Below are 15,794 nucleotides of genomic sequence, written 5' to 3'. Positions count from 1 at the left end.
TCAAACTTTCATTAAATCAACACATGTAAGATACCAAATTAAAGCTACACTCGTTGTGAATCCAGCCAACATGTCAGATTTCAAAAGGGCTTTTCGGCGAAAGCATAATAAGCTATTATCTGATGATAGCACAACAGTAAACAAAGAGTAGCGTATTTCAACCCTGCAGGCACCACACTAAACGCAGAAATAAAATATAAATCATGCCTTACCTTTGACGAGCTTCTTTTGTTGGCACTCCAATATGTCCCACAAACATCACAAATGGTCCTTTTTGTTCGATTAATTCCGTTGATATATATCCAAAATGTCCATTTATTTGGCGCGTTTGATCCAGAAAAAAAACAGCTTCCAATTTGCACAACATCACTACAAAATATCTTAAAAGTTACCTGTAAACTTTGCCAAAACATTTCAAACTACTTTTGTAATACAACTTTAGGTATTTTTAAACGTTAATAATCAATCAAATTGTAGGCGGGACAATCTGTGTTCAATACAGGAAGACAACAATCTCACGCTACTTTTCCAGTCATGCGCCTTCTCAAAGTACACTTCAAATGACACAAATTCAAGATGGCCGTACTTCTTCTTTACACAAAGGAATAACCTCAACCAATTTCCAAAGACTGGTGACATCCAGTGGAAGCGGTAGGAACTGCAAACAAGTGCCTTAGAAAGTTTCACTGGTTTCCCAATGAAAATTAATTAAATAGACTGTGACCTCAAAAAAAAAAAACTGACTGGTTAGTCCTCGGGGGTTTTGCCTGCTACATAAGTTCTGTTATACTCACAGACATGATTCAAACAGTTTTAGAAACTTCAGTGTTTTCTATCCAAATCTACTAATAATATGCATATCTTATATTCTTGGCGTAAGTAGCAGGAAGTTGAAATTGGGCACGCTATTTATCCAAAAGTGACAATGCTGCCCCCTATCCCAAAGAGGTTTTAACTTAGTCGACAAAATCTGGGCAAGAGTTGCTTTCCAAAAGACATACCTGGGATTGTAACATACTCTGTTTCACGGAAACATGGTTAGCTGGGGACATGCTGTGGGAGTCCATACAGCCAATGGGATTTTCAGTGTATTGCGCCGATAGGAATAAACATCTCTCCGGTAAGAAGGGCGGGGTGTATGTTTCGTGATTTAACGACTAATGGTGTAATTGTAACAACATACAGGAACTCAAGTCGTTTTGTTCACCTGACCTAGAATTCCTCACAATAAAATGCCGACCGCATTCTCCCCCAAGAGAAATCTCCACGGTTATCGTCACAGCCATGTATATCCCCCTCAAGCGGATACCAAGATGACCATCAAGGAACTTCACTGGACTTCATGCAAACTGGAAACCATATATCCTGAGGCTGCATTTATTGTAGCTGGGATTTTACCAAAGCTAATTTGAGAAGGCTACCTACATTCTATAGAGCATATTGATTGCTGTACACGAGTGTGTCAATTACTACTCTAACTTCAGCGATGCATACATGGCCCTCCCCTGCACTCCTTTTGGCAAATCTGACTAGGACTCCATTTTGTTGCTCCCCTCCTATAGGCAGAAACTAAAAACAGGAAGCGCCGTGCTTAGTTCTATCCAACACTATTCTGACCAATCGGATTCCACGCTTCAAGATTGCTTCGATCACGTAGACTGGGATATGTTCCAGGTAGTCTCAGATAATAACATTCTCATATATGCTGAGCGAGTCGGTGAGCGAGTTTATAAGGAAGTGTATAGGAGATTTTGTACCCACTGACTATTAAAACCTTCCCTAACCAGAAACCATGGATTGATGGCAGCATTCTTGCAGAACTGAAAGCACGTACCACCACATTTAACCATGGCAAGGCGACCGAATACAAACATTGCAGTTATTTCATTCGTAAGGCAATCAAAAAAGCAAAGTGTCAGTATTTAGACAAAGTGGAGTCGCAATTCAACGGCTCAGACACGTGGCAGGGTCTACAGACAATCACGGAATACAAAAAGAAAACTAGCCCCGTCACGGATATTAACATCTTGCTCCCACAAATTAAACAACTTCTTTGAGCACTTTGAGGACAATACAGTGCCACCAACGCGGGCCGTTAACAAAGACCGTGGGCTCTCCTCCGCCGTGGCCGACGGGAGTAAAACCCTCACAAGGCTACCGGAAGTTTACATACACTTTGGTTGGAGTCATTAAAACTTGTTTTTCAACCACACAAATTTCTTGTTAACTAAGGACTGGACATTAGTGAGTAATATACTCGGGAGCGGTTGGTGGTGTGCGCCCATCTGAAGCTTCACTAGAAGACCGCTCCTGCACCCTGTCCAACGGTGGCATTGTTTCGGCCTCTGGAATCATTTCAAATGCCCTGCGGGGTGCAAACAAAGGATCCACTTTGGGAAAGTCGTATTCCTGGTCTTTGTGCTGGTAAGTTGAAGTCTCTCTGATATCCAATAGTTCTTCCTGGTTGTATGTAATAACACTTAATGTTTTCTGGGCTAACAATGTAATAAAAAATGTAAAAATTTAAAATACTGCACAGTTTCCTACGTACTAGAAGCGGAGCTTCCATCTCAGTTCACCTGGTCTTTGTCTAAGTGGGAGAGCAGCAATGGTACGAGCATGTTTTCTAACAGAGAATTTTTTGTTTACCTTTTTTTGTAATGTACCTCGAATCAACCCATGTATTTTTGTTAGCAAAGGATTTTGAAGGGTGGAATGTTAAGCCCCAAGCAGGTAATATTGTGTTTATCCAGAAACACAAATCCGTACACTCACCTCTACTTCCCTCTAAAACGAGTCCTTCAGTCAGTGTTTCTGAGGATATCCTGTACTTAGTGCCTAATATACACACCTCCAGGAGAGAGCAAACCAGGCCACCTACCTCATTTTAGCACAAACCCCAATTAAGAACCCCCTCACCCTTCCCGTGTTGACCCTACCCTTCCCCGTGCCCCATCGCTCACCCTTATCAGCAGGTACCCTCACTTCTCTTAGTAACCATGGAAACAGCAAGTACCCCCCCCCATCCCCTTCGAGCAGAAACCCAAATTCACACAACCTCTTAGGTGAAATGGAACAGGATACATTTTTAGCAGGGTGCCTAACCTCTCTCTCTCTTCTCCCTTCTCTCCCTTTCTCTCTCCTCACCACTCTCGCTCTTGTAGCTATGTGGTGTCTGGCGATGCGGATGGGAAGCTGAATATCTGGGACTGGAAGACCACCAAGCTCTATCACCGGATCAAGGCCCACGACAAGTTGTGCATCAGCGCCCTGTGGCATCCGCATGAGACCTCCAAGGTCATCACCTGTGGCTGGGACCGACAGATCAAACTCTGGGACTAGAAACGTGGGGATGCAGAGGGACTCCCTCTCATAATTTAATGGCAGCTGGTATCCAGTCCTGTTTTAACTCAGTGTATATTTCTACACCATCTGAAGAGGGGACACTGGTGGATTGAACTTTGAACTGGTGATGTTGACAAACAGCTGTATACATTTGAAGTTGGAAGTTTACATAGACTTAGGTTGGAGTCATTAACTTGTTTTTCAACCACTCCACAAATGTCTTGTTAACAAACTATAGTTTTGGCAAGTCGGTTAAGACATCTACTTTGTGCATGACACAAGTAATTTTTCCAACAATTGTTTACAAGCAGATTATTTCGCTTATAATTCACTGTATCACAATTCCAGTGGGGCCGAAGTTTCAAAGCACAGTCAACTTAGTGTATGTAAACAGCTTGAAAAATTCCAGAAAGTGTCATGGCTTTAGAAGCTTCTGATAGGCTAATTGATATAATTTGAGTCAATTGGGGGTGTACCTGTGGGCGTATTTTATGGCCTACCTTCAAAGTCATTGCCTCTTTGCTTGACATCATTGGAAAATCAAAAGAAATCAGCCAAGTCTGATTCAACCTTGGGAGCAATTTCCAAATGCCTGAAGGTACCACGTTCATGTGTGCAAACAATATTATGTAAGTATAAACACCATGGGACCACGCAGCCATCATACCGCTCAGGAAGGAGACGTGTTCTGTCTCTTAGAGATGAATGTACTTTGGTGCGAAAAGTGCAAATCAATCCCAGAACAACAGCATAGGACCTTGTGAATATGCTGGAGGAATCAGGTACAAAAGTATCTATATCCACAGTAAAACGAGTCCTATATCGACATAACCTGAAAGGTTGCTCAGCAAGGAAGAAGCCACTGCTCCAAAACCGCCATAGAAAAGCCAGACTACGGTTTGCAACTGCACATGGGGACAAAGATTGTATGTTTTTGAGACATGTTTTTTTGGCAACAATAGAACTGTTTGGCCATGATGACCATCATTATGTTTGAAGGGAAAAGGGGGAGGCTTGCAAGACGAAGAACACCATCCCAACCGTGAAGCGCGTGGGTGGCAGCATCATGTTGTGGGGGTGCTTTGCTGCAGGAGGGACTGGTGCACTTCACAAAATAGATGGCATCATGAGGGCGGAAATGATGTCAGGAAGTTAAAGCTTGGTCACAAATGGGTCTTCCAAATGGACAATGACCCCAAGCACACTTCCAAAGTTGTGGCAAAATTGCTTAAGGACAACAAAGTCAAGGTATTGGAGTGGCCATCACAAAGCCCTGACCTCAATCTATCGAACATTTGTGAGCAGAACTGAAAAAGTGTGTGCGAGCAAAGAGGTCCATAAACTGATTTAGTTACACCAGCTCTGTCAGGAGGAATGGGACAAAATTCACCCAACTTATTGTGGGAAGCTTGTGGAAGGCTACCCAAAATGTTTGACCCAAATTAAACAATTTAAAGGCAATGCTACCAAATACTAATTGAGTGTATGTAAAATTCTGACCCACTGGGAATGTAAAGAAAGAAAAGCTGAAATAAATCATTCTACTATTATTCTGACATTTCACATTTCTTAAAATAAAGTGATCCTAACTGACCTGAGACAGGGAATTTTTACTATGATTAAATGTCAGCAATTGTGAAACATTTAAACTCAGTTTATGTAAACTGCCAACTTCAACTGTACATACAGAGATAATGATTCACACACTCACCCACAGTGTGTATTAGTTGTATTTAGAGGGTTTACATCCTTTTTAGTTTCATTTTTAATCGGTGATATCAGTATCATCCACACAATACTGTAAAATGTATGTCACATTTAAAAAATAAAAAAAATGAATCTTTTTGAATTTAGATTAACATTTTGCCTGTCAAGAAAGCACTTGTGCTTGGTCAAGTTCTTTTCATACTTCTGTCATTTGGCTTTGAAGGTCAGATTTTCCATGAAGTTTATTAGGATCCTCTCTTTAGTGACAGTTCCCTTCTCACCATTAAATCCACACAAACCCCTCCCTGAAAAGACAAGTGTTGCCAAGTTGCTATTTCCTTGTCTTTATAACCACATCAAAAGATGAGGGGTATTCATTTTTCAGAATGTTTTCATTTGTAATATGTCAGCCTGAACCTTGTCTACCATTTTGTAATATTTGTTGACAAAGTAGTTGTACAGCTGCAGAGAGTGATTGGGGAAAACAGCAGGAGTCGTTGTGGCGTCTGGATTGAAATGTTCAATTATTTAAATTCTAAGGAGGGAGCGACTCCGTACCGTTCCCTCAAGAAACTGCTCATTTTAAAGCTGCAGTTCAGGTAAAATACATACACACACACAGATTTCATCATCTTTGGGATCCAGATTCGATACTTGATTGGTCAAACTCCAGTCTCACTACAAGTTGACATACCTTGTAGTCTTTTCAAACACTCAGTGTCATGTATCGTGTCATGTGTATTGACTGACATAAGACCTGAGTGAGGTGATTCTTCACGTTCTTGAGTTCCCTCCACCTGTAACCTAGATACAGTGCCAGTCTGTTGTAACCCAGGCAGGGTCAGTCTCTGCGAAGACTGTCTGCCTCTCTTCAGGTGGCATAGTCTCTCCTCTGCCTCCTACAGACGCTAATCTCTGGACTAAATGAGGCGTGTTCAGCCTGTCTGACAGCAATGCCCCCCCGCTTCATTTACCCTTTTCTGCAGAAGATCCTGAGGACAATGAACAAAAATATAAACGCACTGTCCTTGAGCTGAAATACAAGCAGAAATTTCCCATATGCTCAAAAAGCTTATTTCTCTCAAATGTTGTGCTCAAATTTGTTTACATCCCTGTTAGTGAGCATTTCTCCTTTGCCAAGATAATCTATCCGTGTGGCATATAAAGAAGCTGATTAAAGAGCATGCTCATTACACAGGTGTACCTTGTGCTGGGGACAGTAAAAGCCCACTCTAAAATGTGCTGGTTTGTCACACAGCACATTGCCACAGACATCTCAAGTTTTGAGGGATTGGCATGCAGACATGATAGGCATGCAGACTACAGGAATGTCCACCCGAGCTGTTGCCAGAGAGTTGAATGTTAATTTCACAACCATAAGCCTCCAATGTCGTTTTGGCAGTATGTCCATCCGGCTGCGTAACCGCAGACCTAGTGTGGCCACGCCAGCCCATGACCTTCACCTGAGGAATCTGCTGAGGAGTTTTTCTGTCTCATTCTGATTGGCTGGGCCTGGCTCCCAAGTGGGTGGTCCTATGCCCACCCATGGCTGCACCCCTGCCCAGTCATGTGAAATCCATAGATTAGGGCCTAATATATTTATTTCAATTGACTGGTTTACTTCTGTAACACAGTAAAAAAGTGTTGCATTTGTATTTTTCTTCAGTATAGTTTGGGCTGTGGTCTTACCTCCCTACCTCACTATTCAATGCCTGAGAGAGTGGATATCTCTGTCTCTGTTCGGGACGGTTTGGCTCAGGTCCAAGCCCAGATAAGGCCATGACCTCCAGCCGGACAGAACACAGCCACTTTGAAGCAGCTCTGACTGATGAACGGACCTCAAGGCCACAAGAGGCAATTACCTCACAATGTCTAAGGTCATATCAGGGAAGGGAACAGGGAGTGGTGATTCAACATTGTTGAAATGATAGGAGGAGAGTAGAACTCACAAAACTTTCCATAAACCTCCGTAAAAGTATTGGGACAGTGACATACAGTGGGACAAAAGTATTTAGTCAGCCACCAATTGTGCAAGTTCTCCCACTTAAAAAGATGAGAGAGGCATGCAATTTTCATCATAGGTACACTTCAACTAACTATGACAGACAAAATGAGAAAAAAATTTCAGAAAATCACATTGCAGGATTTTTAATGAATTCATTTGCAAATTTTGGTGGAAAATAAGTATTTGGTCAATAACAAAAGTTTATCTGAATACTTTGTTATATACCCTTTGTTGGCAATGACAGAGGTCAAACGTTTTCTGTAAGGCTTCACAAGGTTTTCACATGCTGTTGCTGGTATTTTGGCTCATTCCTCCATGCAGATCTCCTCTAGAGCAGTGATGTTTTGGGGCTGTTGCTAGGCAACACGGCCTTTCAACTCCCTCCAAAGATTTTCTATGGGGTTGAGATCTGGAGACTGGCGAGGTCACTCCAGGACCTTGAAATGCTTCTTACTAAGCCACTCCTTCGTTGCCCGGGCGGTGTGTTTGGGATCATTGTCATGCTGAACGACCCAGCCACGTTTCATCTTCAATGCCCTTGCTGATGGAAGGAGGTTTTCACTCAAAATCTCACGATACATGGCCCCATTCATTCTTTCCTTTACACGGATCTGTCGTCCTGGTCCCTTTGCAGAAAAACAGCCCCAAAGCATGATGTTTCCACCCCCATGCTTCACAGTAGGTATGGTGTTCTTTGGATGCAACTCAGCATTCTTTGTCCTCCAAACACGACGAGTTGAGTTTTTACCAATAAGTTCTATTTTGATTTCATCTGACCATATGACATTCTCCCAATCATCTTCTAGCTCATCCAAATGCTCTCTAGCAAACTTCAGACGGGCCTGGACATGTACTGGCTTAAGCAGGGGGACCCGTCTGGTACTGCAGGATTTGAGTCCCTGGCGGCGTAGTGTGTTACTGATGGTAGGCTTTGTTTCTTTGGTCCCAGCTCTCTGCAGGTCATTTTCTAGCCCCCCCCTTGTGGTTCTAGGATTTTTGCTTGCTGTTCTTGTGATCATTTTGACCCCACGTGGTGAGATCTTGCGTGGAGCCCCAGATCGAGGGAGATTATCAGTGGTCTTGTATGTCTTCCATTTCCTAATAATTGCTCCCACAGTTGATTTCTTCAAATCAAGCCGCTTACCTATTGCAGATATAGTCTTCCCAGCCTGGTGCAGGTCTACAATTTTGTTTCTGGTGTCCTTTAACAGCTCTCTGGTCTTGGCCATAGTGGAGTTTGTAGTGTGACTGTTTGAGGTTGTGGACAGGTGTCTTTTATACTGATAACAAGTTCAAACAGGTGCAATTAATATAGGTAGTGAGTGGAGGACAGAGGAGCCTCTTAAAGAAGAAGTTACAGGCCTGTGAGAGCCAGAAATCTTGCTTGTTTGTAGGTGACCAAATACTTTGCAAATAAATTCATTTAAAAATCCTACAATGTGATTTTCTGTAAAAAAAAATCTCATTTTGTCTGTCATAGTTGAAGTGTACCTATGATGAAAATTACAGGCCTCTCATCTTTTTAAGTGGGAGAACTTACACAATTGGTGGCTGACTAAATACTTTTTTGCCCCACTGTACGTTTGAGGGTATTTTCATCCATATCACATGTTTTAGAAATCACAGCACTTTTTGTATATAGTCCCTCCATTTTAGAGGACTGAAAGTATTGGGACAAATCCACATATGTTAATTATAGTAGTTAAAAGTTTAGTATTTGAGCCCCTCCCGAGTTTCACAGCGGTCTAAGACACTGCATCGCAGTGCTAGCTGCTTCACTACAGATCCTGGTTTGATCCTAGGCAGTGTCTCAGCCAGCAGCAACCAGGAGACCCATGAGGCGGCGCACAATTTGCCCAGCATCGTGCGGGTTAGGGGAGTGTTTGGTCGGTGTGTTGGCCTAGCGACTCCTGTGGCGGACCAGGTGCAATGCTTGCTGACATGGTCGCCAGGTGTACATTGTTTCCATCGACACATTGGTGCGGCTGGCTTCCCGGGGTAAGCGAGCATTGTGTCAAGAAGCAGTGCAGCTTGGCGGGATTTTGAGATGCACGCCACTTCTGAGTCCGTACGGGAGTTGCAGCGATGGGACAAGACTGTAACTACCAATTGGGGGGGGAATTGAGAAAAAAAATCAAAGAAATATATTTAAAGTTTAGTTATTGACACCACATTCCTAGCATGCAATGGTTACATCAAGCTTGTGACTTTACAAACATGTTGGATGCATTTGCTGTTTGTTTTGGTTGTGTTTAAGATTATTTTATACTCAATAGAAATTCATGGTAAGTAATATATGGTGTCATTTTGAAGTACTTTTATTGTAAATAAGAATATATGTTTCCTAACATTAATGGTGATGCCACCATGATTATGGATAGTCCTGAATGAATCGTGACTAATGATGAGTGAGAAAGTTACAGAAGCACAAATATCATACCTCTATACCGCTAACTTTCACTACTTTAATACACAGGTAAATTACACCTCAAATTAAATCTTACAGTCTGCACTTTAAGCTCAGTCATTGTATCTTTTCAAATCAAAATTGCTGGCTGACATATTACAAGAGCCAAAACAGCAACACAATTATCACTGTCCCAATACTTTGGATTTTTACAGTGAGCTCCAAAAGGCAAACATCCCATGGGATTGACGACTCCTTTCCCATCGTAGCTGGACTACATTTCACAGTCTCCCCTTCTCATTGGCCAGAGGCCTGTCCGTCCGTCAGTCAGTGCTCTCAAGGCCTCCACTCATTGTTGACCCAGCCCAGTGTATAGGCACTGCTGGCGTTCAGAAAGTTCCTGTGCAGAAAAAGGCGGGGTTTGGCTGGGTCGTTGTGGTAACGGAAGAGGTGGAAGTGAGCTCGCTCCAGCTCCTTCAGCAGGCTGAACCAATAGCGCACCACGGATGGGTCGTCCCCATCCACCTCAAACCCTGCCCAGTGGAGGTGGACTTCTAGTAGTAACTGACCCACTGAGCTCAGAACCCCTTCTAGAACCAGGTTCTCCAGAATCTTCCACTCCGCACTCTCCATGTCTACCTTCAGAACATCCACCTGGAACAGAGCGGGAAAAGAGGGGGAAGATTTGAATTGCATACTCCTTGTGTCAATTATTTATTTACACTAGATGTCTGATGGGGGGGGGTGCTGTGATTTGAAGCCACTGCGCCTCCATCTTGGCACTGCCCTACCATTGTAAAAATGTTTTGGAAGTTATAGAAATTGATTTGTTTTTGCCACATTTCTTATATTACAGACACCTTATTGCATACCTTTAAATGATATTATGTGAGCTAAACATATTAATAATGTTACTGTCCCCACTACAACAAAATTACTTTAATGAATGTAACTTTGTCCTTGAAACATTTAAGTGAAATACTGTAGAATTCCATTCATTCCTATAGACAGGTTGGTTGTTTAGCAACAAAACCGACTTGTGCCCAAATATGGGGCAAAACAGACAGGGTTGCATTTTATTGTTGACAACATGTAAACTATATTTCATTTATTGAAAGCATAGATAAATTTGCACAATCAACACTTGTCGTTTCTCAAATACATTGATACAGTTGTTGGTTAGCTAGCTAACTAATTTGAGCCATATTAGCATATATGTAACATCAGTCAAAACACCTCAAAATAAGACATGGTATCAAGCATAAGATAAAAAAATAGCTGAAATGAGCCACCTACGATTCCCCACATGGTAGCTTCTTGTCATTGTTGCTAGTTAGCTGGCCATCCAGACTCAGAACAACACACGGACCATCTTATAGATGGGTTGGCTGACAACATCAAAAATGATGCGTGCACATTGGTGAGGCAAAAGCAGTGGTGGAAAAAGTACCCAATAGTCATTCCTGCGTAAACGTAAAGATACCTTAATATAAAATTACTCAAGTAAAAGTTAGTCACCCAGTAAAATACTAATCGAATAAAAGTCTAAAATTATTTGGTTTTAAATATACTTATCAAAAGTAAATGTAATTGCTAAAATGTATTTAAGTAAAAATATTAATAATTTAAAATTCCTTATTTAAAAACCAGACGGCAAAATGTGTTGTTTTTTTTTTTTTTTTGCCTGGGGCACACTCCAACACTCACACATCATTTCCAAATGAAGCATTTGTGATTACTGAGTTTGACAGATCAGAGTCAGTAGAGGTGACCAGGGATGTTGATAAGTGTGTGACTTGGACCATTTTCCTGTCATGCTAAGCATTCAAAATGTAACGGGTACGTTTGAGTGTCAGGGAAAATGTATTGATGGAAAAGTACACTATTTTCTTTAGGAATGGAATGAAATAAAAACTAAAAGTCCAAAATATAAATAGTCAAGTAAACTACAGATACCCCCCAAAAAACTACTTAAGTATTAATTTGAAGTATTTTTACTTAAGTACTTCACACCACTGGTCAGAAGGCCGTGTGGCGTTATGATTATGAACAGTCAGATAGCTAGCAATAATGACAAGAAGCTGCCGTGTGGGGAATCGTAGGTGGCTCGTTTCAGCTCGTATCTTGTTAATGATATGTCTTGTGAGGTATTTTGACTCATGTCATGTCTATATGGCAAAACTTCACTAGCTAACCAACAACTGTAACCATGCATTTGATAGACAACAAGTGCTCATTGTGCTAATGTATTTATGTTTTCAATAAACATTTGGAGACTAAATATATTTTAGATGTTCTCAACAATCGAAGGCAACCCCTTCTGTTCTGTCCCATAGTTGTGCACGCGTAGGTTTTGCTGGTAAATAACCAACCCGTCTATGGAGGAATACTCCTACTGGGGAGTGCCAATATAGCCGGCCGGTGGCTTCAAAGCCTTTCAATGGCCAATACATACTGTAGCATCAGCAATACAGGGTTTATATACAACGGCAAGAAAAGTATGTGAACCCTTTGGAATTACCTGGATTTCTGCATAAATTGGTCATTGAATTTGATCTGATCTTCATCTTAGTTCATCTAACAATAGACACACATTGTGCACCTGGATGTTCCACGGGTTTTGATAAGGAGATGAGGAGAGAGTACACGAGGAGGGTGCAATTGAGATCCCAGAGAGAAAAATTCAATCATGATGATATCTAGCAATCAGTAGCTAGAGATAACATGTAGAGAGTGGAAAAGTACTCTCGATGGAGGTGAGGGGAAGTTGGTGCAAAGATTGAGAGGTTGAAAAAGAGATGTACTGTATCGGTCTGAGTTGAGGACCAGGAGAATATGAGGGGGTGTGGGGGGATTTATGTGCTATACGATGAGATGGGGAGGGAAATGCATTCATTTTAACAAGGGACTCAAGATATAGTCTTACTGAGTCATCATGTGCATTGAAAGTAGGCCATGCATATCTATTAGACTTTGGGCTGCCATTTAAATGTTTTGGAATGTTTTTGATGTCAGGTTACCTCCTTGACCCATACTTTTTAAAAGCCTTATTAGTGAAAGGGCTTTCATTTCTTTGCTTTTGACATTTTATTTAACCAATTCATTCTCTCCTCCTTCCCCCATGTACTTTACTACCCCCTCATTGGCTGATTGCCAACATGGCACTGGTGACATCGACATTGGCAACTTACAATGCTGCCGGTGATATTTGTCAAATAGTTGACCCACACACCAATCATATCTCTCTGATCTGTCTTTCACCACACTAATGTTACAGTGTACGTGATGAGTTTCTGACCTGTCTCAACAGAACAGAATGACCCACGACCCCCCCTCCCTGCGACATGGTGTGTGTGTTTTTGGTTTTACTATCCTTGTCGGGAAAGAGGACCTCACAAGGATAGTAAAATAAGGAACATTTGGGGACATTTTGTCCACCCCAACAAGGAAAAAGGCCATATGAAGGTGTTACAAATTCCATAATGGTTCTACACTAGAGATGCTTTTCTCAGGGTGTGTACTACTGAGAAGCCCTACTTTCAATAGCTTCATTCTATTTGACAGCTGTCTTCTCCCTGTTGTACCATCACCTGGCATACCAGGCAAAACCTAAGGACTTCACACACACATATTCCTCTCAAAGTCCCTAAACCCACACCGCCAGCAGTACATCTGCTCTTCGCTTCCCCTGTATATGGGAAGTTGCAAGCCCTGGAAAGATGCCAGTTTTGCGTGAACATCTCCATATGGTGGCATAACTCTGAAAAGTTCTCCGACTGCTCCGCTGTGCAGAATTAGAGGCACTAAACGTCCCACGCCTGGAGCTGGGAGGAGTGTGTGTGTGTGTGTGTGTCAGAGTGAGAGAGGAATAGAGATATGTGGACAGAAATTACTTTGACAGGGAGGATTGGAAGAAGGGCAATAACTGATGGATTTGGGGAGGGTGTGTGTGCTTGGTGATTTGGCCTAAATTGTGGTCTACTGAGGGGAGGGAGGTGCCGATGGGAGTGTGAGATGGAAGGAGCTGTTATTTAGTCCTTCAGAGAGGCTCTGCCTGAGTTTGCCTTCTCCCAAGGTCATCAGTCACCTTGTCTTGTTCCTACCTGTGTGCCTTTAACACTATAGGTCTATAGCATTGCTATAAAGCCTGACAAGCAAGGCTAGAAGCTATGTAAAACAATTGTTTTCTCCTATTCTCATGTCAGGAGATACTGTTCTGGAGTTGCAGAACAGTATAGGGGGGGGATGGCAATCACCTACTCTGAGCCTGAGGTATGGTGGTGCCTTTTACCTTTGGGTCACACACCCAGTCCGCACCTTAAGTTCTGAAGCTATTTCCCTAACTGCAGAGAATATTCTAGTTGAGTCGGCCTTCCGCTGAAATGAAAGCCCCTCAAGTCATTAAACAGCAGCAGTCACAGTTTGTCTTCACCCCCAGCCAGGGGGGACTTTATGTCTCCATAACGATGAGTAATTGTTGATTAAAATATCTGCCCATAAAGCTGCTTTCAGATTAGGGATGCAAATATGTGTTGGTAGAATGGTTTAAAGCCGTTGGGGTGACTAACACAAGATAACAAGTTTGGCCTGCGTGATTTTTTTGATTTGTATCAAAAAGAGACGGAAGTATTTTGTGTTCGTTAATTAGTGGACGTGAGGTGTGGGGAGAAACGTCTGAAATGAGCAGACGTATAATTAAACATCAATGGGATCAGGAGGGAGAGAGAGATGTTCTGTTCAGCCGCTCAGAGCGTCCCTCAGTAACTGGTACAGGAACTGTTCTGTTTCCAAACCTCCCTGGAGTTACTGGTCCCAAATTGTTCCCCACCGATGGTCACAACTGACTGGTCCCCAACAACCGCATGATAACTAACTAACCAGGTGAGGAAAGGCCTGTGCTGTGGAGGAGATACAATGGAAGCCATGTTGCCTGCTGTGTTCCTTTAGTGACAGTGTGGATGTGAGACATTAGGAAGTGACCTGGTTGTCACAGTGTCTCTGTTTGTTATTCTATTGACTATTATACAACAGGTGGGTCTAATCCTGAATGCTGATTGGTTAAAAGCGCATTCTAGTCGGTGTCTATTCCACAAGTTACCACCTTCTAAATCTGACGTTAAAATGCCTATTTACTCTGTTCCATCTGACACCGCAATCCACTGTCTCATCAGATCAGGCAGGGAAGTTATAAACTTGATCTCCACTATAAAAAGCATCTCGACATTATCTCATATTTCTTTTAGACAAACATTCAGCAGAGGAGATTTATGAAAACCTTAATGTCTGTCTCTGCGACATTTGCAACATTTTTTCAATATTCAAATTTGATCTCCAACTGTCCCATAGTAATGAACGTGTAGGGATCGGGACGAGAGAGAGAGGCAGGCAGCGTTTCTCAGCCAGTCGAAATCATGAATCAGCTGGCATAATTTTTATGGATATATACAGTTGAAGTTGGAGTCATTAAAACTTGTTTTTCAATCACTCCACAAATGTCTTGTTAACTAACAATAGTTTTGACGAGTCGGTTAGGCAGAGTAAAACCCTCGCAAGGCTGCCGGCCCAGATGGCATCCATAGCTGCGTCCTCAGAGCATGTAGACCAGCTGACTGGAGTGTATACGGACATATTCAATCTCTCCCTGTCCCAGTCTGCTGTCCCCACATGCTTCAAGGTGGCCACCATTGTTCCTGTTCCCAAGAAAGCAAAAGTAACTGAACCAAATGACTAATCGCCCCGTAGCACTCACTTCTGTCATCATGAAGTGCTTTGAGAGACTAGTCAAGGATCATATCACCTCCACCCTATCTGTCACACTAGACCCACTCCAATTTGCTTACTGCCCCAATAGGTCCACAAATGATGCAACCACCATCACACTGCCCTATCCCATCTGGACAAGAGGAATACCTACAGTTGAAGTCGGAAGTTTACATACACTTAGGTTATAGTCATTAAAACTCGTTTTTCAACCACTCCACAAATTTCTTGTTAACAAACTATAGTTTTGGCAAGTCGGTTAGGACATCTACTTTGTGCATGACAGACAGATTATTTCACTTATAATTCACTGTATCACAATTCCAGTGGGTCAGAAGTTTACATACACTAAGTTGACTGTGCCTTTAAACAGCTTGGGAAATTCTAGAAATTCTAGAAGCTTCTGATAGGCTAATTGACATAATTTGAGTCAATAGTACGCAAGTATAACCTCTTGATGCTCTGGGGGCGCTATTTCATTTTTGGATGAAAAACGTTCCCGTTTTAAACAAGATATTTTGTCACAAAAAGATGCTCGACTATGCATATAATTGATAGCTTTCGAAAGAA

The 15,794-nt window shown here is 42.1% G+C and overlaps 1 protein-coding gene and 1 pseudogene across 1 annotated transcript in view; one reads left to right on the top strand and one right to left on the bottom strand.

Moving 5' to 3' along the window:
- LOC135505746 (pre-mRNA-processing factor 17-like) overlaps positions 1 to 5,194 on the top strand; it is a 28,459-nt pseudogene extending 23,265 nt beyond the window's left edge.
- A 4,058-nt stretch (positions 5,195 to 9,252) lies between these two features.
- Positions 9,253 to 15,794, bottom strand: part of LOC135505745 (probable methyltransferase-like protein 24) — an 89,569-nt gene continuing 83,027 nt past the window's right edge. Inside the window, exon 5 of the mRNA XM_064924834.1 lies at positions 9,253 to 10,118. Coding sequence (XP_064780906.1) covers positions 9,801 to 10,118 — 318 coding nt within the window. The 3' untranslated portion in view covers positions 9,253 to 9,800. The remainder of the gene's footprint in view (positions 10,119 to 15,794) is intronic.

The sequence above is a fragment of the Oncorhynchus masou genome, chromosome 19, assembly GCF_036934945.1.
Source record: "Oncorhynchus masou masou isolate Uvic2021 chromosome 19, UVic_Omas_1.1, whole genome shotgun sequence".
Taxonomy (NCBI): Eukaryota; Metazoa; Chordata; class Actinopteri; order Salmoniformes; family Salmonidae; genus Oncorhynchus; species Oncorhynchus masou.
This window is presented reverse-complemented; position numbering and strand designations above follow the sequence as displayed.